The 26,573-nt window shown below is 42.4% G+C and overlaps 1 protein-coding gene across 7 annotated transcripts in view; it reads left to right on the top strand.

Annotated features, from left to right (window-relative positions):
- Positions 1-19,093, top strand: part of IGSF9B (immunoglobulin superfamily member 9B) — a 55,686-nt gene extending 36,593 nt beyond the window's left edge. For 4 of the 7 annotated variants that reach the window (XM_066607038.1, XM_066607037.1, XM_066607036.1 and 1 more), the window contains 2 exons: positions 7,449-7,555; positions 9,859-19,093. In XM_066607038.1, the coding sequence (XP_066463135.1) occupies positions 7,449-7,555; positions 9,859-10,076 (325 nt within the window). In that variant the 3' untranslated portion in view covers positions 10,077-19,093. Of the gene's footprint in view, positions 1-698; positions 742-7,448; positions 7,556-9,858 lie in introns of those variants that run through there. The other 3 variants (XM_066607040.1, XM_066607035.1, XM_066607039.1) reach the window with 2 other exon arrangements.
- The last annotated feature ends 7,480 nt before the right edge of the window (positions 19,094-26,573 follow it).

Below are 26,573 nucleotides of genomic sequence, written 5' to 3'. Positions count from 1 at the left end.
GCCCTATTCATTAAAAACAGAATACAAAGGTATACATAGCCTTTAATACTGCAGCTGAACAGTCAGTCACCTACGGTGGTCAGCAACCAGTGTCTAATACTGGATCTGCACATAACAAGTTCGGGCCCCAGATCTGTCTTACATCCAAGGAACTAATTGCTCAATGGTCAACACTGACACACACATTCTTTGGATGGGAATAGCTTTGGAAGGGACATTAGTAAAAACAAAACAAAAAAAAAAAAAAACCTTGTGTATGAGTCCAGGTTAATAAACCTGAAGTGTTTGTCTGAAGGCCTCATAATCTTGTTGTGTGGACATTACCAGGTCATATCCTACAGAGATTGGCACACAATGGTCTCATCCAATGGCAGACGTAAAACCACAGCCACATGACGTGTCCCATCCCTTCCCTCCAGTGTCTCAGTATAGTGGCAATGTCTTTTAACAATGTGTTGGTTGTCTTGTGTGTTGTGTTCTTTAAGGCATAAAAATGACTGGTCAGGATTAGTATCGGACCATGGCGTTCCTCACACATGATTTGGACGCTCTTACCATCTGCAGGTGTACCGGAGCCTCTCTAATAGTTTTAGGTTTTGCTTATATAACATGTTCACCCAAGTGCAGCTCCCAACATCCTTCGCTTACTTTCCTTAGTGTTGCCCTTAGTAACTGTGTCTGTTTTTGATTGATCTCAGCTATCTGAGCAGTATTGACGTCTTGAACTCCTCCATCCAATAGGTAAGGGTGATCCATGTCCGAAGGGGGAAGAGGGAAGTGTGGGGTGGGCTCCTGGAGGGTGGGAGAACATTGGGGATCCTTTCCCTCTGTTTATTAACCCAAGCCTGCTTTAAAGGGGAACAGTGCACAATGTTTGGAGGAAGACAACAAATTCAAAGCTTAAATATCATTAACGGGCAGGTTTATTGTGTTGTCTCGTTTCACAAGAAGCTCACTGTTTTGCACCAGTTCTACAAAGCTAAGTGTGTGAACTGTAGAAGCTGAAGAGAGATGTTCTGTCCATCCTTTTCTCACCATTCATACAAATAGGCACTGGCATAGCTATAGAGGGGGCAGAAGTAGCTGTCGCCCTAATCCTAATTTCTCATAAGGAAGGGCCATAGACAAACTATTATATGACAAAAGAGCAGCGCTGGATGTAGAAAGCAATCATATCACATTAACCAGAAGATGATGTCATCATGGAAGGCAGAGTCCTAACTACACTGATGTATTGTTTAATATTATAGTGCATATACACTGAACGATCATTACATTAGTAACAGTTGGCGTGTGACATCTTGTGATCAGTAACGAGGTACCATGTGCTGACCACGTCACGATCTGCTCTCAGGGTGTTGAGGTCTCCTCGGTGAAGCAGAAGGCAACATCTAGCAGTCAAGGGAATTGTGGTGACTTGAGTGATTTTGACTGCGGGCAGACTGTTGGTGCCTGGAGGTGTGGTGCCAGTATTTGTGAAACATCCATCCTCGTTAGCTGCTTTCAAACCACAGTATCAAGAGTGCACCAAGATTGGTTGAACCATGAACATCCAACAGAAGAACACACAGCAGAATGCCACATGGGGTTGATCTTAGAGGTGAGCATTAGTGGCACATCTGGTATCTCAGCAATGATGTACCACAGTGGACCAACTGAACCAGTAGTACAACATTAGAGAATTTAGACAAATTTCTACAATGATGATGCGGTGTACCTTGCATCGACTGAGATTCAATAGTCAAAACCCATAATTACCTTGTGTCATCATGAAAACAATACCTCGCGTGGGCCCAAGAAAGGCATCAATAGACCTTGGACACATGGCAGAAGGTCGTCTGGAGTGACAAGCCCCGATTCCTGCTGAACCATACGGATAGCCGCATCCATATCTGGTTTAAATGGCATAAAGCTGTATTTCTTGGGCGTACCACTTGGGTTCAACTGTCCAGAGGTAATGATGTCATGGTCTCGGGAGTGTTTTCAAGGCATGGCCTATGACCATTGGTCATCATACCATCACACCACAGTCCTTGACTGGTGAACACTACAGGAACCTGTTAGCTGACCATCTCCACCTATATCTTCAGGAAGTCTTCCCCAACCACAGTGCCAGCAATCAATAGGACAATACTCCATGTTATCGAGCCTGGATCATTAGAGGGTGGTTGGAGGAATACGGCAATGAACTATCCACACTGCCTTGGCCCCCCAAATCACCTGCTGCAGTGGGCATGGGTCATGTTAAGTATGGAAGATGTTTGCCACCATGTGAAATCTGTTCCCTGATGTCAGAAAGCTGTGAATGCCAAAAACTGTGGACCAACAACCCGTTATTGAGTAGGTGTTCCTAATGCAGTGATCATTCAGCATAGATTGTACACAGCATGATACCATCGGTTAAACATTGTCATCTTCAGGTATTTTCATTAGGACAAATAAAACTTTCTAGCAAGGCTCAAGTGCTTCAAACTAAACCTCCAGTTACTTGATTGTACCTGAAGGCAACTGTCAGTTTTAGTCTCAAAGCATGCTGGGTCAGGAGTTATAGATGTGTATCAGAAAACCTATGGGATCCATAGACTTCTCATTATGGGACTTCGGCATGCTGTGTATAGCCTATTGTTCATGCATTACACTATAGGAACCATAGAAAGTAAGACCATGCCCCTATATTATTGGACGTACCCATCTGCAGGACGGGCCATGAGCTAAGATGTCAGCAATCCACCTCTGCAAAGCTAAAGGTCATAAATGTAACTTTACTAATCCTCATAAACAGGATTGTCTTCATAACATTTCCAGGTTTATTGATGAGATCCTGTCAGTTTCCCATTAGATCAAGGTTCCATCTATCTTAATTTACGATGGGACTTATGTCCTGAAATACCTTTACATCTAATGACACTATTTGATAGCTAAAAGCTATTATACATTGAGCCCATGATGTTGAACCCCACTTATCGGCCATGTTCCACACATGGAAGCTGCTGATACATCATAATATAGAACCTTGTGTTTTGTGGGCTGTTAGGGACGTATATGTTAGGGTTCGACTGGTTAAGGTCACTCATCGCTAATTCTAAGCACTGGTGTCTAACACTAAGAGCTATGAGGCCCGTTATAGCACTCTCAGAGGGTTGTACAATCCTTTTATGAATCTTAGACAGTGTTCTACACATGTTTTAGGGGTTTCAGTAAACTTCTAGTTCCTTTCAAACTAATTAGGACTGAATTGAACCAAACTTTTTAGAAGTTAGCTCTGCACTAGTAGTGAGGTTGAGTGCATTGATAAATTACTATACCCTCAGAATCCTATGAGAGCATAGTTAATAAGTACCAGCCTTCCAGACACCACAAATACCATGGTCTAAAGAGTGAACGTAAGTTGCATATTTTATTAACCACCCATAGATGACCATCCAGTATATGTTTTTAGTCAACACATGATAGATGTACACTTTTATGTCAATACTCAAAACAGTAAATAAAATCACATTAGACTCTCCAACACGTAGTGCTGGTTAATATATTGCTTACATCTCAGTCCCTTGCACTATATGACTCGTGTTTAAATTAGAGCATTAAACCCTAAAATGTTCTACTGAGATATTAGAGTATCCAAACTTGGCTGCAATATGTTGAGTTAAAGCACAAATCAATATACAATAGTAATAATGTAAACAGAGTTGTGATTCAAACAATCACAATGAGGCTTTACTGATTTGTTATGTAATAATGCAAATATAGACTGCATTACTATACTGTCTTAGTCCACAAAGCAGCTGCCTCACATCTCAGAAAAGTCATTGAGCCTTGGTGGTTTGATAGGCTGCACTCTCAATAGACAGGAGACCCACTGACAGAGAACAGGGCTCCATACTTGGATGGTGCTGAGCAAAGGGCTTCTTCCTAGGTGCCAGGTTCCCCTTTAAAGGAGACCAATGCAACTCCTATGCATGATAAAGCTTTGTTCTAATGCTGTGACTGTAGCAACCTTCTCCGTCTTCCTCCTTCCCTGTCATGGTGACACCCTCATGCAGTCAGTCATTCTAGCAGTGCTATTCAACCTGCTGCTTCCAAAGCCGCCTTCCCTTCCTCACGGTCGGTAGTGCAGTTTGTCCCTTCTGTGTGTCATCACTGCAGTCTTGTTCTTCAGTACTGAGTCTACTTTAACATCCGCAGTTGTCATTTTCTCCAGTGTCTTCTGTTTGTCCTTTATCACCAGTTCTTTCGTAACTCCCCAGGGGTCTCCATCCATACTTTTAGTGGCAAAAGACACGTACAGTATGTAGTGAAGATTTTATAACCCAACCACTCTTTTTTACATTGATGAGAGACCCCTGGCAGAAACCGTTGTAGATGAGATGTTGACCATGGGTCAGATAATTCATGTTCTAAGACTTCTTAGTGAGTGAGACATTGACTTACAGAGCAGCCGTGGTAAATGGTGTTTCACTAAAGAGCATACATTTCCCAGGGAGCATTGCCTGAAGTCCTTCTTCCCTGGTCTTTCCTTGTTCCAGTGAAGGTCCATCTGTCTGTGTAATGTCTTCATCTTGAGAGCTCCACTTCATGTATATCTAAGCCTCTGTCTGTACGAGATGTGTCTCATTCGTAGACAATATCTTCTATACTGAGATACATGTAGCGCATTATGTACATCATATTCTCACTTGTCAATAATGAACACTTCATAAAATGTGAACATAAATCTCAAAAGCTGTAGTGACTCTTCTGACCATCAGCCAAGGCTTTCATGGCATCTGGTTACCACATGTCCAAGAACAGTCCAGTCTTGTCCTCTAAGCTTCAGTTTGTAGACCATTCCGGTGGAAAGATAATCATTGCCCTATCATAGAGCGCAGCCATGAATTGTAAAGGTGTCCCTACACATCAGACTACAGATGATGAAAATGGACAACTTCAAACAAAACGGTCAGTTTCCAGGTGAAATTTAATGTCGACCAATTAATTTGGTCAAATGAAGACAGACTGTCCTTGTCTGGAAAGAAGAAGGCCACCTTTTGAAATTGTTGTCTGATCGTCAAACAAAAGATCTTATGTTCTTACAGAAAAAAAACTTTCCACAAATTATATTTCTTTAAAGAACGTTTCCAGAAAGTTAGTTTGACCTTCACCTGGTGTCATTGAAAATTTATAGCCGATTTAAATTACTGTAATGGTCAATATTGACTAAAATGTGTAGAGTAGACAGTTGTTCAACCTTCAATCTACTTCTATCTAATGTGTATGGCCACCTTTGATGCTCATTCATCCACTTGATTCATTACCTTTAGGCAAACGATGGGTCAAGTGCTATGTTGGTTTGGACTGAAGTCATGGCTAGAAGAATTGGATAATGAACATGACATATTGCTGTTTTGAGAGTTAGATTGTCTTCAGATGAAGGCCACCATCATTCTGCCCCTAATCCAAGTTAATAAAGAAAGGCTACTAACTATAAGGCCACCTTCATTAACATCTACTCAAAACGGCCCCAAGAAAACTGACCAAATTTTTACCACTATTCACCATGTTTTCCAATGCAGTAAAAACCACTACCACATTCAGAACCGCACGTGATTTTTTTTTTAAATGTGCCTTTGACCACGTTTTGTATATGGTCACAGTGCAAAGGTATTTGCAAAGTGGACAGTGCCCTAAAGTTGTGTGCAATGTTGTGAACATTGAGGTGTCCTGATGCTACAGCCAAGTCTTGCTAATGCTAAGAATTAGACCGTGCAGTTTTTATATGCATTATATTGTGTTTATTGCTCACCCCAGTTATAGCCATGCTCCCCAACCCATTGAAACACATCTGCCATAAACGTGGACTCTAAATGTGCCCATACACATTAAAAAGAAGTAGGTTGATGGGTAATCAATTGGCAATTGAATGCCTTTCAGGTGAACGATCGTTTCGTCAATGCAGGGATACACATTCTAATCCATATTGGCCGTTCAAGTCATTTAAACCAGCCATTCATTTTCAGGGGAAAGATGATGTTTCAGGGAATGTTGTTTTTTTTTTAAAGAAAAAATGGTTGATGGGCAAAAGCTCTTTTGTCCAATTATCCAATGAAAATTTTAATCAGTTGCTAAATCTACGCAACTTAAGACAGTTTTGGTTAAAACCATCCATTTTCATCTACTTTAGTTTAATGTGTTTAAAAGGCATTTCCAAGTTTGTTTTGTTTTTTAATACAGCTGCTCATGGTCCAAAATCATAAATGAGCCTATACTCACCCACCCCGGGTCCCCTCAGCTTCAGTGCCATACCTTTTGTTTATGCCTCTGGAGCGCTGTTGCTGTGTCGATCCCTGAGGTCTGTGGTTGGCTGCAGTAACCTGTGACCTGCTAAACGATGTGCCGGAGAGTAGAACAGAGGTGCGGTGCTGGAGCTTCAGCGACCTGGGATTGGGCAGTATAGGCACATTTATTTTTTGCAGCATGGGTAGCTATATTTAAAGCAACCCACCAGCCCTGGACAAAGATGGCAGCACCATTTCTCTGACTACCTGCTCACATTGAGCACTGATGTTACATTGTCATCTCTAAGACACTGCAGGTTGCTCTGCATATCTTGTGCTGCTCAAAGCAGTGTGCAGCATCTTAGACTACAATGCACTACCAATGCACATCATACATTAAGTAGTCAAAGAAGCAGTGTGGCCATCTTTGTTTGTTCAAGACCAGAGGGTTGCTTTAAAAAACTGCTATGGCATGTTCTCACATAGCAGAAAATTCTGCAACAAAATCCGCAGCATATCAGCATAAAAATAAAGTCAAAATAAAGTCAAATCCACCATTGGTGCGGATTTTGACTAGCCATCTGAAGCCCTTCACATCCCTCACCTGTCAACCAATACTAAATGTCACGGCCGTCGTTCAGGTGATGTGGAGGTGGGCACGTCACCTGACCGGCGGCTGCAGCTCTGGGTGATGCAATGAGGGGCTTCTGACTGTGAGGTGAGAGGAGCGGAAGGCCAAAATCAGCTGGGGATCTGGTACGGAATTTTCTATAGAGTCCCAGCTCAAGGCAAGAGCACCCCAAGCCCAGTACACAACAGATAACATGGTGCAGCCATAGTCATTGTACATCGCAAGAACTCTTCCACTGAGTGCTACAGATGAAATTGGCACCATCTACAGTGTTCTCCATGCCCTTGGTTTTTTTTTGTTTTTTTTTAATTGCACCTCTCCTTTGCAGAGACATCCGCGAACGTTTTTGGTCCTTTGACTGGTGTCCAGAAAAACATTCTCTCCCCTTGCTTCCAAGTTTTAAAGCTGAGGCAGGTTTATGCAAGCTATGGCTGTCCAGTTTTACAGGCTACTGCTCCCAGCATGCTTTATATGTAGATGCCTGACTGATATCTGGAAGACAACCAGTGACAATATGTTTAACCTCGTCAATGTGTTTATTCTCACCTTTGTCTCCTCTGAAGGCTTGGGTTAGCTGCTGTACCTGAGAGGTCAGAAGTTGTGAGAGATGATCGTGTTCATAAGCCCAAAAAGTCCACCAAGGGCAGATCTAAATCCCAGAAGCACTCCGGTAAGAATGTCATTTTCTGATCCCAGGTGTGAATATGCTTCCTTTTTTTCTAGGATCTCGAAGAAACACACAAATTTCTGATATTCCTCCCAATCCACAGCACCAGCCCACATACTGTACTACTATTTAGTAATGAACAGATCTTAGAATGTAGTGCAAAAGCTAGATGGGTGAGCACCTTTAAGCTAGGACTACCTGGCAAATTTTGGCCACAACATGGGTTGCGTGACCAAAGATAGTTGTGTAACCCTGCAACCTCACACTCACATTGAGGTCAATGGAGTCTCCATGCAAGCTGAAGGTTGCTGTGACCACAGATTGCAAAAAATTCAACCTCGCTGGACTTGATAAAGGTTCATTATGGAGACTATGGAGAAATAAAAAGGTTGCTTTTTAAATATTTAGTCCGGTTTATGCCTCCACTACTTCTAATTTCTTCTGTACTTTTTACAACCCGTGACAACCTGAAAGTCACTACGCAACCCCAAATGACCTCCTTGTGAGTTTAAGGTTGCAGAGAGATATTTGGTTACACAACCCCTGTTGCAGCCAGAAGTCACCATGTAGCTCTGACCTAAGGAACTCACTCAGCAATAAAGGACTTAATAGTGACAAAAGAGGAGTTAACCCTAACTATGTTGATACCCTCATTCTGCTGACCAGCATAGAGTGCCCATACTATACTTCCACATGTCGATGTTCAGTCCTCACCAGGGTTGTTACTATAATTGGTGCAGAAGATGCAGTTGCATCTGGGCCATAGAGCTTTAGGGGCCCATAAGGTCTCTCTTCCCCATGTAAAGAGACCAGTACTATAATTGAAGCATTATAGTGGGGGTCCCGCATACATATTTTGCATTGGGGCCCAGCAGCTTCATGTTATGCCTTTTGGTCTTCACTCCTAGACTACAGCTGCTGACCTAATTTATCTCATAATTTTATGTGTGCTCCAGATATAACATTCAGCCCCGCTCTGGGTCTGACTCTTCCAACCGGTCATGCTTGGAGAATGTTGCTTTGTTAGGAATTGCCTCGAATGTTTTCTCTATAAGATATTATCAGATTGGGACCTGTTGGCAGTTCCTCCATTAATGGACTGCTCCCGAGAGTTGAAGATAACTATTATCATGTAAAAAGTTGTTGCTCCGTATATATTTTTCTTGTCCACTCTCCAGTTACCTTTGGGGAAATGCAGGTCCCCATATACTTAAATACAGGTTACAGAGTGAAAGGGCCATGAGCACAGGAAGCTAAGTCAATGCGGCATATGTATCATACTCTGTTTGCCAAAATTGTGACTTTTGAGGCTTTTTACGGGCACCTTTATTGTTGTATGCCAGAAACAGGAATACAATATAGCAGAAAGCTACACCTGCTCCTAGCTGCCATAGAGTTCCGTCTTGCACCTCTAAATACCTTTGTTGCTCTGAGCCCAGCACATAGGAAAAACCAGTCTAAGTAAATATGCCTATTCTGTCCTTCCAGAATGAACACAGTGGATATTGTGATGCATTAACACTGCAACGTATGTATCAAACATATACATATAGCCCCATTCACCTAATGGAGGCCAAAGGGAAAATTTGTTTTGGCCTTCTTTGGACCGGTATATGTTACTGTTTATAGAGACATCCAGTAAAAGAATAAACCTCTTCTAGGTTGTACATATGGAGCCTATAGGCAATGTATGCCTTTATAGTTGCATATACTAGAGACATCCATTGGAGCTTTATGTTAGAAAATCTTCCCAACATACAGCTCAAATGTATGCTGCAAGGTGTGAATACGCCCAGTGTGTTTTCACATAGACGATGTTCCCATGCGAGTTCCGTCCGATTCCGAGATGGACAGAACTCACACAGGAAAGGAAACCATTCATTTGTATGAGTTCACTCACACAAGCGATTTCTCACTGATAGTTTGAAAAATTGCTGCATGCCCTATTTTTGGGAGCTTCTGCTTCACGAATTGCCCATTATTTTCTATGGGAGCATTAAACAATGCATTGCACTCATATGCCATATGTTTTCCATGCAAGTCCTATCCATTTCTAAAGAATTTAACTATTGCAACTACATGCATTTTTTTTCATGCATGTAAAAAATGTAAGTAAATCTGATGCAAAATGAGAGGTTTAATGCAAAATGCATTGTACACGCATGATATTTGCAGTAAAGTTGCAGTAACAATGGTCAGTTTTTCCCTGACCTACCTCACCCGCGCCCGTGTGAATGCACCCTAAGTTTGATTCTGTTATACTTCAGCTGGATCATTGAAATAAATGCATGTTGTCTTCTCTCTAGCAGATGGATCCACCTCACAGGTCCACCAGCCAGCCCCAGCCATGTACATGGACACTCGCTGCATCCGTAGGAAGAAGCGCCCAGCTCGACAAGACCCCTTCTCCCGTCTCTCAGCTCTGAGGGACGAGATCTGCCACCGTTCACTGTCTGATGATCGGGCTGCCATCCTGACCAGCACAGAGCCCGATGACTCCAGCGGCCATGCCACACTTCTGTGACCATCTTTGGAGACAGGCCTGTTTTAGGCCCTCTTCTGTCTCTTGGTGCTGCCACTCCCTGCCCTCCCTTTTAAAGGACTTACACACTAAAGCGTGAGCAGCGAGTTGTGCATTCATTGCCTACCTCACCAACCCTGTGTGTGTGCCGAGTACATACTCACGCCTCACACGTCGGAGCAATGTACAGTGTTAAGACTGCTAGATCTGAAGATACGTGCGTAGGCCACAGCTCGGCACTTGACGTGGCGTGACTACATCTCCACCCTGCTAGAGGAACCACCTTGTATCTGTGGGGCAGCATACATGTCATTGCAAGCCTCACATGCCGTGTATGCTTGTTGCTAGAGAAGGTTTTATCATGTAAGACGAATGTTCTGGTCCTATCGAGAGGAAATTAACACCACTAAAAGCTGCATCCATTGACCTCCATATAATTTGTACTACCAAAGTGAGAAACTAATAGTTATACTCTATGACAGTTGCAACCCCTTTCTTCCAGGGCATGGTTGGATCCACTTGCACCATTGCTAACACTGTGCAACACCGTTTTAAAAGATTTTCGTAACAGAAAGTAATTGATATGTTTCTGTAAAGTTTAAAAAAAAAAACTGATTACACTGGTAAAACTGAATAATAGCGGTACGTCTCATTTTCAAGTTATTTAACTCCTTAGTGACCAAGCATTTTTTTTTTCGTTTTAAATAATCGTAACTCCTTTATCTATCCATCGACGTCGCTGTACGAGAGCTTGTTTTTCGCGGGACGAGTTGTATTTTTCAATGGTACTATTTAATGTACCATTTAATGTACTGAAAAACTTTTAAAAAGTTCTAAGTGGAGTAAATAAAAAAAAAACGAAATTCCACCATCTTTCGGGGCGTTTTGTTTCTACGGCCTGCAAACTGCAACAAAAATGACATGATAACTTTATTCTATGGGTCAGTACAATTACTACGATACCAAACTTATGTAGGTTTTTTTTTTTGCTGTACTACCTCTTTTTTTTTTAAGACCTTTAATTTTTTTTAAATTATTTTCTGCGCTCAATAACTTTTTAATTTTTCCGTCCACAGTTGTGCAAGGGCTCATTTCTTGTGTGACGTCCTGTAGTTTGCGTTAGTACCATTTTGGAATACATACGAGTTTTGATCACTTTTTATTGCATTTTTTTCTTGGAAACAGAATGACCAAAAAAGCGCATTTCTGGCGTTCTTAATTTTTTTTTCTGGACGACGTTCACAATTTAGGATAAATAATGCATTACTTTGATAGACTGTACTTTTACGGATGCAGCGATACTAAACATGTATTTTTGTTTTATGATTTTGATTCTTCTATTCAGTCTAATCAATGACCTGTAAAAACACAGTTCATTAATTACAACTTACTGGTGGATGATCCAGTGTTTATCCACGTGGAAACATACCCTATATGTTACATAAACCTACCCTTATAGTGTTTAGTCATCAAGCGGTGTGTAACGGCAATTGCGAAATAGCTGCACAATCACTTTTGTTATTATTTTTATTAGGCAAGGTTAATGGTGAGCTGACTGGATTAATTGTACAGGCATAGTTCCCAAAAATAAAATACAATGGCAATTGGATTATATTATTCCCCATAATTGGAAAACCTTACGTGGCAGAAAAAACGGATATAATATTTGAATTCAGCGCACTAAAGTTACTGTAAGCCGCATATCTGCTTATCTGTTACAAAAATTGTGTTGGACAGTGTAATATTTCTACTAAAAATAAGTCATTACATTAAAAAGGACAAGAAAGGGCCAATCTGGTGTTTTGGGGTTTGGAGACATGAGACACATGAAAAGGTAGTACAAGTTACCTGTCAGTGAATGTGGCTTTTTGGTGTTAACTTTTCTGTTTGTTGTGGGCTGATAAAAGCTTGATTTGGTGGGTTCAGGGTGTAACACCTTCTAAGGTTTTTATCCAACTGATACTCCTAAAGTTGTTTCCTTGTGGAACAAAATGTTAATGTGATAAATGTAGACAGTCCACTGTAATACAGAGGGGTGAAGAGTGATGTGCTGTGACAAACAGGAAAAGAGTAATGTGGAGTAACATGGAGTGAAAGGAGAGTACTTGAAAGTGACAGACAGCTAAGGAGAGTAATGGAGCAAAGAAGAGATATATCATAAGCCTGTATTCACTCGGGGCAGTTAAAACCGTATAAAAAAAGCGCATGTGGTTTTGCCAAGATTTGATGTGGTTTTTGATGGGGTTCCGGTTCTTACCGCAACCACATTAAAAACTACTTCAAAACCATGCATGGCTTTCGATTCGGGTTTAACAGCCATGTGTGAATATAGCCTAACAGAGCAAAGGAGAGTAAAGTACCACAACATTGGAGAGTAAAGTACCACAACATTGAGTAAAGTGGAATAATAGAGAGCTAAGCATGACTTCAAAAATATTCTGTACTGGGTTTAATCCTTGTACCAGGAATGAAATCTCCAGCTACATGGTAACCAGGCCCATTATAATGGGTCCGCTAGCTTCTTACTGTTCTAACAGAGTCAAGTAGAGAAATGGAGAGTAGAGTAATAGAGCAAAGGAGAGTAAAGTCTGTATTACAGGTGCATTTTGGGGTCTATAATGCAGACGAGTGTCCCTGCCCAAAAGCGGGTACCCTGGCCTGCACTCAGAGTATCATAGTTTCCTATGTTCTAGAGCCCTACAGTCTGGTCAGGATACTTGTCTGTATTACAGCTGCATAAATGCACCTGTAATCAGTTCTTGTGACATTGGCCTAGCGTAGAGTAACTGAGCGAAGAACAGTAACGGAGAGCGAAAGAGAATAACGAAGTACCAGAACACAATGGAAAGTAATTCAGAGTAAGAGAAAATGTAGAATAATGTATACTAAAGTACAGCGATGGAAAACAACACGGTCAGTTGCAGATTAAGGACTTATTCACACTCGTGTGCTCATGTTGCACCCGGAAAAATCGAATGCAAAAAAATCCCATAGCACATGGACCATAAATGCGCTATTCGTGTCTGTGAAAATAAACCAGAATAGAGCATGCTGCGATTTCTTTCACATGGTCCATTGTGTCATTTGAAACATTGCATCTGTGAATAGCCTTATTGACTAATATGGGTCCATGGGCTATCTGCTGAACACATGGACAGCACCACTGGCGTAACTATAGGTGATACGGTTGCACCCAGGCCCAGGAGCCTTAGGGGGCCCATAAGGCCTCTCTTCTCCATATAGAGAGCCCAGTACTATGAATAAAGCATTATAGTTGGGGGCCCTGTTACAGGTTTTGCATTGGAGCCCATAAGCTTCAGGTTACGCCTCTGCGCTAAGGGGCTAAGAGAAGTTGGGGGACCCCAACATAAACTTTTACACCTGGGCCCATGAGCCTTTAGCTATGCCCCTGGACAGCACACTAACATTACACCTGTGTGAATAAGCCCTAAGGCAAGGGTTTTATAATAGCCGAGCAAAGGAGAATATAAAGATAAAGAAAGTAATACAGAAGATGAGTAATGTGGAATAGCAGAGCGAAGGAAAGTAATGAGGACAGTTGGGGAGAAGGCAAGGATTTCATAGAAACATAAAAGGATCAAATGTGTCTTGGATAGTTGAGGAGTAATGTAAGGGGTTGGAGAGTTCAGGTAAATTAGTGTTGTTTGCATTTTAAGCAATAATTTCCATGTTTTCAGAAACAGATGGTTTTGTAGTATTTTTCTGCTCCATTGTGTCATTTGCTGCAGTGGCGGCTTCTTTCTGATGAATGAGATCACGATGTCTGCTGTAGGTAATGTTACCCGTCCAAGTGCCAATGATAAGAGCAGATACATCAAGGAAGATAGGCGCTCCTGCCCTCTCCGTCCCGTGCACCGCTCGCTGTATATTGTTACACCACCACACAATCTGCCTCTTTTCATCCATTGGTTGATAATGTATAGCCACCATCTCACATACGTGGAGACTGAACTTCTGCTGCACTATGTGACCACAGTGATCATCAGTTAATGGTGCTTTATAGTAGCAGATTTCTACAGGACTTTTGTGGGTCTATAGAATATAGCAATATGTTTGTTTTGCTTTTTTTATATTGGGTAAAGGATGAGGGTCCTTTCATCTTACCATGTTGAGCTCCAGAATTGTCTTTTTTTTTTGTAGATTTACAATTTGTAGAGTCATGCATGGCGGGATGATAGTGGCAGCAATTCAACGTTCATAGAGCAGGTCTATAAAAGTCAAGCATTGTGGGAAATTCATTATATCCCTTCTCACCTGGCTGCATTGCATTCATATTGAATTATCACCTGGTCATAGAAGAAGCATTGCATTAACTACGGATCTTACATAAGTAGAGAATACACAGGTTCGTCCTTGCACAGGTTGAGCTGTATGACCAGAGATGGCAACAGTTTGTGCCTCACTGGGAAACCATCAAAAGTTTGTGCTCATTGAACCCAATGGTTTCTACATGGAGTAGTCTCATCATTCAATCCATATGGAGCTTTATGGTGGAAGATGGTGACTTGTCCATTTTCTTTATTGTGGACAGTGGGAAGAGTAGGACATCTGTGAAACTGAATGAAAATTTGTATTGAATGACACTCAAGCCAATGAGGACAGGTTGAGCCAAGTAACATAGAAAGACATAGTAAAGCAAATTTGAATATATTTTATAGCAGGCCAATCACCCTGATTAGTCATGGACGCTCTGTCATCTCCGCACCCATAGGTTCTTACATCTTCTGGCTAAGTAGTGTTCTCCCTAGGGTTTTTTTTTGGAGAAGTGTTCCATAGTTACCTGCAGCATCTTATATTTCATGAGTGTAAGAAGTTGGGGCTCCCAGATATATTGGGAGCCAGTGGGAAGAGCTCAGTTATCAATGACTTATACATAAACCAAGCCCCAAGTTCATTCTTCGCAGAGATGAGGCTTCCACCAGCACCACATGTCTGCAGATTTTGGGAAATAATAGAGAGCCCCCATATTTCACTACTGATGCAGTCTAGTAGCACAATGAGCCTATGGCAGATGGTGGTGTTATGTGATAGTGCTTCCCACCTTACCTGGGGAGATACTGACATTATTCTCCATATGTCTTCTTAAGTGGAGGTACCACTGACTCCTTTAGGGCAGTAGCAGATGAATGTCTTTTTACCTATCCAACAATCAGGGAGTTTCTAGTAACAGCTCAGTGGGAAGAGCTTTCCATATTGTAGTATTTATCACTATTGGCCATGATATCAGCAAGAACCCACCAAGCAGATGTCACATTGACGATGGACTTTGTGAGACCGCTGTCTGCAGAGATGGCACTGTGCTATGGTATTTTCATACCATATCATGAGTGGATGGAAGTGGGATCATAAGCTGAATTAGGGTGCAGGATCCTCCAGTTTTCCCAGATAAGCAGCAATACAAGAGACCCTGCATACTATAAAGGCCAAGAGTGGCAAAACAAGCCGTGTGCCCATCCGAGGGCTGGATCACCAAACTCCCTGTAGCAGTTCACTGTGTATGTCATTTCAGAAAACATGTTTCCTGTTAAGGATTTGGGCCACTGGCGTAACTATAGGGGATGCGGTTGCACCTGGGCCCATATAGGGAGCCCAGTACTATGAATAAAGCATTATAGTTGGGGCCCTGTTACAGATTTTGCATTAGGGCCCAGAAGCTTCAAGTTACGCCTCTGATTTGGGGGTTACATAAATGTGTATTTATTGTTTGATAACCCAGGTAAGTTTGTCCAGTGTTAGGTTATTCCACATGAAGAAGCACAAAATGTTTGAAGTGGAGGAAGTAGTTGCAGAATTGTATTATATAGTATGTAAAGAGATGTTTGGTCTAATTCCTGTAAATGGAGAACTTTTATTGGAGTTGTCTGACTTAGGCTCGACTCCCGCTCTAGATCTAAGATCTTTGGGCAGAGTTGAAAAGAAACGTTGCGGTGTTGCTTGCATTCTGTACAGCACATTGTAAGTCCTAAGGGCTCTGTACTCCTCGGTATAGGCTCTGGGCAAACAGATCTGTATCAGACTCTAGTTCTGAATCTTTAGACTGGGACTGCAGCCCTGGAAGGATGTGCAAAAGCTTTGTAACTGCAGAATGGTACTATACATGTCAACTGTGCCTTTCTGAGATCTGAAGCTTTTAACAACAGGTCACATATTTGGCAAAATTACCACAGAGGGAAATCGGCAGAAATCCAAGATCTAAAACAACCATGAATGGACCCTTTCCGTGTCGGCATCTCATACACACACCCTGTTGTAAATGTTTACTCCTATGTTCTATGCCATTAACAGGGACACGTGGCCAGGGCCCAGCTGGAGGCTCCATTCTGTGGGGCAGTTCGCTGCATGTGTGACCGATAGTGATACATCGAATTGTCCTCGGGATTTCCAGTCGCTGCAGGAATCAGAAAAGGTTTTCATGTTGTACATAACTTATTTGTTACTGTATCTTTGGAGCAGTTTCTTTTCTATGGCAAGAGGTATTCTCATACAGTTTCTGTGCAGATATTCAATTCTACATATACAAATAACATATTTAAAGAGATAAATATATATATATATATATATAGAAATATATCATATAAGAGAACAGAAAGTCTATATCTATACATAGATAGATATATGTTTTATTTTTGTATGGAGCTGCTAGTAGCCACAGGCTTGATGTGGATACACTTTTAAATGGCTGCTGTGGAAATAGTCGTCTAATAATAATTTAACGTTTTTCCTTATGGGGACGGCAGTCTAACCTCCCTAGCTGGGAAAGGGCCATTGGTGCTATAGATTTCTGGTCATACTTTAGATATTTTGGTGCAATTTCCTAGCCAGATAGGTATTAATGATGGGTTATCTTTGGATTATAACCATCTTCATTGTACTGTGTATCTGTCCAACAGAGACCCTACTGGAAGGTTTGCTGGGGGACTGTAGGATGACATCGGTGTATGATGAGTGTGAAAGCTACAGTTTCCTAAATACCTTCTGACAAAACCTGTAGAAAAACAATGGTGCTCATATACCAGTGCAACTGATGTGAGATCAAACCATTTATTCATTGATTGTGTGACTTCTGGCCACGGATAACAAACCTGTGGCAGTCTTTTTGGCTAGTAGCTTTACTAATGTTCTCTTGCCTTTCTAATGACGTGAAACCTCAACATACTGTACTGTCTGTAACAAGCCAAGAGAGATGTACTAGGTGGAAGAGATAATTGGGAATGTGCAATGAAGGACATTTTTATTGAAGGGTTGGAAAGGTCACAGGACAGGCAGGAGATGTTTGGAAGAAGCACATTGAGGTCCCATAAGTTCTACCAACTATTCTTTGATCCATGATTGTCTTTCCAGTGATCGAGATGTGTTTAGTATCTATGGGATAGACCTGCATGTTAAGACCCTAAGAAGGGGGTTCTCTGTAGGAAGCCTTGCCCCTTCAGTGCCTTATTGCCATCAGAAGCACATATGCCATCTAAAAAAACAGACCTGTTCAAGCCTTAGCTTGTAGTACATATGAGGTGGGGACTGTTCATCTGGTGCTTATGTTTGGTTTACCGGATGAAGTTATGTTGAAGGGTGCAATGTATACATGGCTACATCTTATCAGAAGCAAAAGTAATCATTGATTGCACTAGTGATTTCTTATTTGAGACTATAGAAATGTTTCACATCGCAGAAATACAGCATATATCCTCCCCGCAGATTACTCTAGTGAGTCTTGGCACTGCAAACCTTAAGGAGCAGCAACCATTTGTGGCTCAACTTCAGGACGACACCTTGTAAAGCCCTGTCATGTTTTCTTGTATGTGTTCCCCTCATTGCCAGGATATGAGGCTGATCTCGCAGCTGACAAATTAAACACTGAAAACTTTTCATGACCCTAAAATCTGGACGTACAAAGTTTCTTGATTTTGAAGTTCGCATTTAACTGGATCACTTACAACCAACACGTTTCTAATAGGTGAAGAGTCTCCCCATCACTCACTTTATAGAAAACAGCGGAGATATTAATTAGTTCATAGTTTTTAATTTCAGTACTGATCTCAGCAATAGTAGAATGAATGCACCACATTCAGAGTAAACTGCTGTTGTCTGCAGCTGTGGTTGGCTCATGGTAGATGTCTTTGGCATTGACTCCTATTGTATGCATAGGAGCTTGTTCATACAGAACTATGCGCTTTTCGGTTGTGCAAATACACCGCGTGTTTGCGGAATTGAAAATCGTTTACGCCCAATTTTTTCAGGCACTGTGGCGTGTTTTGGTGTGCGTAAATGCACCACGTGTTTGCGCACATAAAAAAATACACACACAATCACATTGATTTTGTGCACCTAGGCGCAGTTTTCCCACGTATGTCATGCGTATTTACGCACATTGATTGATTTTAATGGGCTCCTCCGGTGCGCTGATGCGCACCAAGATAGGTTGTGACGCGTTTTGGTCATGGGATTGCCCATGTGGACAAATCCATTGAAATTAAAATTTTGCATGCCTTATTCGCTGTGAAATACACTCGTGAGAAGGAGCCCCAAGGCCCCATGTCCACGAGCTGATTTGAATTGCGGAATCTGCAGGGCAACCGTGCAGAAGATCCGTAGTTCAAGTTGCCCATAGGGAACCATGGGCATCCGCACTTCAATTTATACAAGCGGATAAAAAAATCGTAGCATGCTCCATTTTAGTGCGGTTCTCACACAAGTGGCTTCCATTGAAGTCAATGGAAGCCGTTGACACTGCGGATTGGCTGGGATTCCACGGGAAAGCAGGAGTTTGAAAAAAAAAAAGTACTGCGCATGTGCGCTGGCGCGCTGGCCGGCATTTCTGCACACATTTGCAGTACACAAAAAAGAAGACTGGGACAGGTACACAAGGTCCTCAGCTGTGGGCAGGGTCAAACTCCGCTGCAGGCTTCCGAAGGCCTTATCCAGATGGGCGTAGATCGGTCGGGTTTTCACGCCCAGTCGATATACGCTGCCCCTCTCTGCAAGGGGAGGAGGCGGGATGCGCTGGGAGCTAGTGCGCTGAGCTCCCACTCCCTCTCCACCCCTCGCCACTGTTTGCAATGGGAGGGGGTAAGGTGGGGCGGAACTTAGCTCCACCCCCCGTCCTGCCCCACCCATTGCAAACAGTAGGGGTGGAGTGGGCGCAAGAGCTCAATGTACTAACTCCTGTCCCATCCCGCCTCCTCCCCTTGCTGAGAGGGGCAGTATATATCGGACAGGTATGAAAACCCGACCGATATACGCCTGTCTAAATAAGCCCGAAGTTTGAGGTTTTTGGTGGTACCTTGTACTGTGAAGTATAGGCAACTCCATTTGACAATGCAGTTTAAAAAGTATCCAATCGTAAGCCCTACCTGACATACACTATCCTACCAAATGTAAGTGGACACCTGATCATAAATCAAAAGTAGTATTTATTGACATATGTTAATACCTAGTGGGGGCTCCTTTGACCCTAACGACAACAGATACTTTCGGTAGCACACTTTCTACTAATGTTTGATATACTTCAGGAGGTATTTCCCTCCAATCATCCTGCAAACATTTGGCAAATTCTCTCAAAGAAGATACATTGGCCCGTCTACAGTGGTGTAAGAAGCATCACCATTGGACAGTTGCACAATCGAAGAATGTTTTATGAAGTGTCAAATCGCACTACCCCATCTTCACATCAGATGGATGTACCTGGGTGTGGAGGATGCCCGGGGAATACCTTTTGCCTGAGTGTGTTGTGCCAACAGTAAAGTACAGTGGAGGTCCAGGGATGTTTTACGTGGCATGGTCTCAGTCCGTTGGTTGTAGGGATAAGAAACATGATGACTGAGGTGTACCTTGACATTCTAGGCAATAATATGCTGCCAACAATGTGGCAATACTCTGGGAAAGGTCAGCAATACTTCCATCAAGACAAGGAGCCTCGTCACAAATCCACCGCTGTTTTTCATTGATTTGAGGTTATGGATGTGCCATGCATTGGATTGGCCTGCAGAGAGTCCCGACTGAACCCTACTGAACATCTTTGGGATGCACTAGAACATCGAGTCAGGAAATATGAACAGCATTTATCTTCTTTGAGAGAACTTGCCAGATGTTCATAGGATGAATGGAGGGAAATACCAGCTGACATGTATCAAATGTTAGTAGTAAGTATGCCATGGAGAATACCCAATGTCGTTAGGGCCAAAGGAGACCCCACTAAGTATTAACATATGGAAATACATACTACTTTTGCTCAGGTGTCCAATTACCTTTGATAGTGCATGAAAAAATAACTTTAATATCATATGCCTGGACTGTAGGAGTCCATAATGATTCCTTCCAGACTTATATGTTGCATTTAATAATACAAAGCCTTCTATAAAAAGAATAACCCCAATAATCCTGCGCGTATAACTGATAGGCACAAACAGCCTCATGCATTGAGTAAAACCTTCATATGTGGACAGTTTGTATTATTCTGGGTCAGTAGTAGATAGTGGAACATACCAGTCCTCACTGCCAGCGCTGTAGACCTGCTATTAGCATTCACTGCAGGCATAGGTCACAATCTGGAGTTGCGAGCAGCAGGTCGGTGTATTGTGAGTGATCCAGTCACATTGGCAAATACTCAAATCAGCTGTCCAGGGAGGGACATGACGTTTGGCGGAGTCTTTCGTACTCACAGATTATAGGGACGCTACTCTGCTGAGATCTTAAGAACAGTCATCAGCCTGGCATTGTATGATCAATCTCCCTCCATTAAAAAGGACAGGAATGTTCGACAAAGATTGGAGGTCTCCATCATAGTAGGAATCCTCCAATGCTCTGATCTCCAGGGTTCAATCAGATATTAAGTGGCGGTTGAAATATTCTCTACTCTGGTGATTTATGGGATCTTCTACATCACTAGCTTCTTGCCTGCAGCTTTTTCTTAATTCTATCTGAATTTAAAGAAATCTACCAAGGCAACCATTTGTATTCAGCTACAAGGGACACGTAGAAGACATTAGAAAAAAGTCATTGGGTCTTTGCAGGATATTTCTTTAAAGCGACCCTCTGGTCTTGGGACAAAATGTTAGATTAGGGAGAGGGGGTAATACTGCATGGTGCCCTCCATTTGCGCTGTTCTGCCATACATCCACCAGTTCCTGGGCCGCCTTCTGTCTTTCAAGCGCTCCTATGACTACCAACTGTGAATCCGTAGTTTGAGACACTTTATACTGTTTTTGGACTAGCCAGCTTGGCTCATGTGTGCAATGCTGGCCAATCTGATAGCAATGTAAAGACTACCGATGCATTACCTATGCACAATGTGCAACGAGTAGACATAGGAGTGTTGCAGCCATCTAGGTAGACAGGAGAAGGCACCAGGAGCCAGCGATGTACACAGAGGGCACCGGGTAATATTACCTGCCTCCCACCCCAGTCTCACTTCAGATTTTGTCCTCGGGACCGGAGGATTGCTATAAGCCTGTGCAGAGGTTGTGGTGGATTACTGAAGTAGATGTTCTTGATTTAATCACTTACTTAAAGACTTACAGGAAGTATCTACAGTACAACAGTTCATGTGCTTTAAACATATGAGAATGTTGTATGGATTCAAATCACCATTCACATTAATATGTACACCCTGCCAGGCCTGAATAATGGCATCGTGGGGGACATTTATGTAACTATCTCATGCCTCATTCAGATGGTCGTATGGCAAGTTAGGCTACATTCACACAGGTGAGCGTGATATCAGGCCGAGAAGCCCGACTCGATATCGCACTTGTCACCGTGCAATTACAATTCTCTGATGCTTGATTCACTCGTGTCTGTGAATCTGCAAGTGTTCCCCATTGATTTCAATGGGAAACATCACATCCCACTGGCATGCACATCACATTCTTGACTGTCCCATTTAAAACAATGCGCACAAGTTTCGTGCATCTCACAAGTCACATAACTCGTGCAAGATTTGCACTGGTATGTATGTAGCCTTAAATCTGAGAATCTTGGGTGCAACTTGCTTCAGACACCACACTAACACCCGTCCATGTGCTATCTGATCCCCATAGACAGTGCACATTGCATATCCGTAATACGGACCGGAATAGGACATGCAGTAAGTTTTTTCACATGAACCATCGGTCTGTGTAAAAAAATCATCCATGTGAACAGCCTATGTTACATGTGTAATGCGTGCTGTCTGTGCAATACATGGACAGTGCATGTACGGAAAATATGGCCGTCTGAGTAAGGCCGTCATGAAAAAGCATCTTTGTTGCTAGTAACAACCAATTACAGTGCAGATTTCTCATAATGCTTTTGAAAAATGAAAGCTGTGCTGTGATTGGTTGCTATGGGCAACCAAGAATATTCTATTTTAAACAGTTTTCATACATTTTTCCCCTATATGTATATGTATGAAGATTGATGAATTTGGTGATTTAGCTCCACATAAGTCTCCATGACAACACTGCACTTAACAGGAATCGGAAGGGGACATGTAGTCATCAGACTCTCTCGGTAGTGCAGCGTCAGGCGGGCGGCCCAGAACTTGATCAGCTCTCAGCAGAGAAGAAAGATATTAACTAATCATTTTCAGTTTTAATGTTCTCTAAATAGATGGTTTTTTCATAGGTTTATTCTGGTCGGCCTCTTTTAAATAACCCAAGTTACCTCCTCATAGTCCACAATTAATGGTAGGTAGCCGCTGTGCGCTCAGTGCTAAACAATTCAATGGGATTTCAGCTGTCGGCATTTCCTACTGATTCTCAGAAGCTGAAACCTAGAATCCAGAAACCTTCTGCTGATGCGTGAAACATTCTTGTGGTTCACTAAAGGGTAAGTTAGAATTTTATCACCGTCATCCGAGCGATGACCACCTCACACGTAGACGTTGGGAAGAGCATCTACAGGTCATTTTCAATAAATATTTGTACAAGTGAATGCATATTTAATGAAACAAAGAGAACAAATAAAGATATGAAATCTGTTTTATATTCCTCCTTCTCCAGTCTTTTTCTTTAAAACACCGTTAGTGGTTCGAGAACAGAAAAACTGCCAGATGACTATTGGGGGAGTAATGTGTCCACCATAGTAATCATGACTGTTCTCTTTACATCATGTTCTGGAAGTACAATAAGGCCGGCTTTACATCTACGTCGGAACCTCCGCTGAAAATACCGCATGCAGTGCTTTTTCTTCCATCTAAAAGCCAGCCAGCTGTCCGAAAAAGGGGCGCACCCCCTTATACGAGGGGGTGCTGATAAGTATTGAGCCTTACCCAGAAAAAATTGAGCTAGGAAGCTGAAACTGCCACACTATTCTACATATTCCCCTAGGATGTCAATGTACTTGCGACATTTCTCCGGCAGCTTTTAAGGTCCCTGCAAATAGAATTCTTCCAACTGCTGGTCAAACCACTCATTTGCAGGTTGGGCGAATAGGGTGGATAGGGCATCAGTTGAAATAAGGATGACACCTTTGGAGAGCTGTTCTCAACATTTTTCCTTAATATTTTGCCTCAGCTTTGTCAATAACGCACAGTTGAACCCTTTGGGAGGTAATCCACAAGCAGAACTCCCTTCTTATCCCAAAAAAAGGTTGCCATTTGCTTCTGCGCTGACCTTTGCACATGGAACTTCTTTGGCCTGGGGAAACCACTGTGCCTCCATTCCTTAGACTGTTCCTTTGTCTCTGGATCATAACAGTAGATCCATATCTCATCACCAGTTTGTCCAGGAAATCTGACTCATTTCTTGCAGGATGCTCCAAAACAGCCACCGATGTCTCCACACATCTCCTCTTCTGTTCGGTTGTCAAAAGTCTCGGGATCCACTGGGCTGTAAGCTTTTTCTAATCCCCAAGTCATTGTGGATTATAGCACCAACTCTCATGTGATATTCCCAGATATGCAGCAAGACTTTTGGCTGATATTCAGGGGTCCTTTATGAACATATCATGGATGGCTTTCATATTTGCAGGCAAGGATACGGAGACGGGCCTTCCACTGGGTTTCTCACTTTCAACACCGAAATGGCCAGTTTTAAAATTAACAACCCAACGTTTAAGTGTTGCATATAAAGGGCCGCCGTCACCCAAAGTGTGTGACATTTCATCATGGATCTGCTTTGCACTTTTCCCTTGGAGAAACAGAAACTTGATAATGGTCCTATGCTCTTCCACACTGAACGTCTTTGGTGATGCTGTCATGTTCACTTTGGGCCAGAAAAAAAAGATAAGTTAAAATCATAGGTAGTTGATTTTTGCATCAAACTACTAATGACCACTTGTCAGTGAGTATGTATGCATGTGCTTCTCATGCTCCGCCCCTGGTGACATCATTGCTCTACTCCTAGTGAGGTCATTGCAGGTCCTACAACATATATGAAACACAGAGCCTGACCGACAGAACAACACAGTTAGGGCTCTTGGAAGGGGAGGACAAAAATAACAAAATTAGAATACAACTAAGAACTGTAAGAGCAGTGAGACTGTGGAACTCTCTGCCTGAGGATGTGGTGATGGCAAAATCCAGAGAGGAGTTTAAGAGGGGACGAGATGTCTTTCTAGAGCGCTATGATATTACAGAATATAGACATTAGGTGACGAGCAGGTTGTTGATCTGGGTCTAACATTTAGGTAGGAATTATCAAAAGGTTGATTCAGGGATTATTCTGACTGCCATTATGGAGTCGGGAAGGAATTTTTCCCCCGAATGGGCTAATTGACTTCTGCCTCTTGAGCTTTTTTGTCTTCCTCTGGATCAACAAGGGGGTTGAAACAGGCTGAACTAGATGGACATTCTCTTCATTCAGCCTAACATACTATGTTACTATGTTAAACCGTTATTATCTCAGACACAACTCCGCGGTCCTGATAGAAGACACCGACCTACCGCCACCACAGAGATCTGGTGGGCTGAAAGACCTGCGGTGATTTCAGTACTGTGGGAGGAGCAAGCTGTGTTTGTCTTGTGTGGGAATCAAGATGGATGTAGTAGAGCTGTGTGTGTGATGTGTGGGGTTATAATGGATGTACCATGTAGCAGAGCTGTGTGTGTAATGTGCTGTGAATGTAATGTGTGGGAATCAATATGGATGTAGTAGAGCTGTGTGTGTGATGTGTGGGGATCATAATGGATGTACCATGTAGCAGAGCTATGTGTGTAACGTGCTGTGTGTGTGATGTGTGGGGATCACAATGGATGTACCATCCAGCAGAGCTGTGTGTGTAATGCGCTGTGTTTGTCTTATGTGGGAATCAGGATGGATGTAGTAGAGCTGTGTGTGTGATGTGTGGGGATCATAATGCATGTAGCATGTAGCACAGCTGTGTGGTGCATTGTGCCACCAGAAACACTGGTACCATAATTTACTAATAATTACTAGTCATTGAATATAGACAAATAGACGGGTACGCCCTGCAATTTACAGCTTCCTAGCTCAATTTTTTTCTGGGTAAGGCTGAAAACTTAGCACTGCCTCATAGGCAATGGGGTCTGCCTGCGCTGTTTGTTCCATCCAGGGACGGTACCATTCGGCTATGAGGATTCCACTTTCCTTCTACCCCAATGGAGAAGGAAGTGGAATCCTCAGCGCAGATGTGCAAGCACCCTAGCCATTTTCCCTATACACTCTCTACATTGATCAGCCAAGGCATTAAAACCACCTGACTAATACTATGTACTTCCCCTTTGTGCTTCAAAATAGTTGTGACCCTTCAAGGCATGGACTCCACAAGACCTCTAATGCTATGTGCCTATCAAGTGGAAATGCTGTGGATATACCGCAGCAGAAAATCTACACTGACTCTGCACGGACTGGTGCAGATTTTACCCCCCTCATTTGAAGAAATGCAATCCGCTCTGAAAATCCTCAGCATAAATTATCATGCTGTGGATTTAAGATCCACACCTACATATCCACTCTGCTGATGATTTCATGTGGAATTTTTCTGCACGATGGTGGATCAGATTTATTTAAAAACTCACTCATATAGGATTACACTGTAAATGCTTTTATGTGTGGAACATATGCATGAAAAATCCACAGCATTTCCACCCTGCGGGAATATACCTTGCAGGCTTCTTGTGGTGTCTGGAACAAAGATGTTAGCACAACAGGTCCTTTTAACGCCTGTAAGATGCAAAGTAGGGCTTCCCTGGATTGCACTTGTTTTTGCCCTCACATCCCAAAGATGGGTAACCATGGACCAATGAAGTATAGGTTATCAGGGGCGTGACTATAGTGGCTACAGAAGATGTGGTCACGCTTGTGCCCTGGAGCCTTACGGGACCCATAAGGTCTCCCTTCCCCATCTAAGTAGACCAGTACTATGAATAAAGATTCAAGTTACGCCTCTGCTGGTTAGCCATGTTTTTAGCTGACGAAGAGATCAAAAGGGTCCCAAAATGTGTACAGTGAGACTCTACTGCAAAATTTATATTGCTATAAGCAATGTCCATTTATTAACCAAACTCTCAGCATCTTTATCAAGTTTTATGAAACCAACCTAATG

This window comes from Eleutherodactylus coqui, chromosome 6 (assembly GCF_035609145.1).
Source record: "Eleutherodactylus coqui strain aEleCoq1 chromosome 6, aEleCoq1.hap1, whole genome shotgun sequence".
Lineage (NCBI taxonomy): Eukaryota > Metazoa > Chordata > Amphibia > Anura > Eleutherodactylidae > Eleutherodactylus > Eleutherodactylus coqui.
This window is presented reverse-complemented; position numbering and strand designations above follow the sequence as displayed.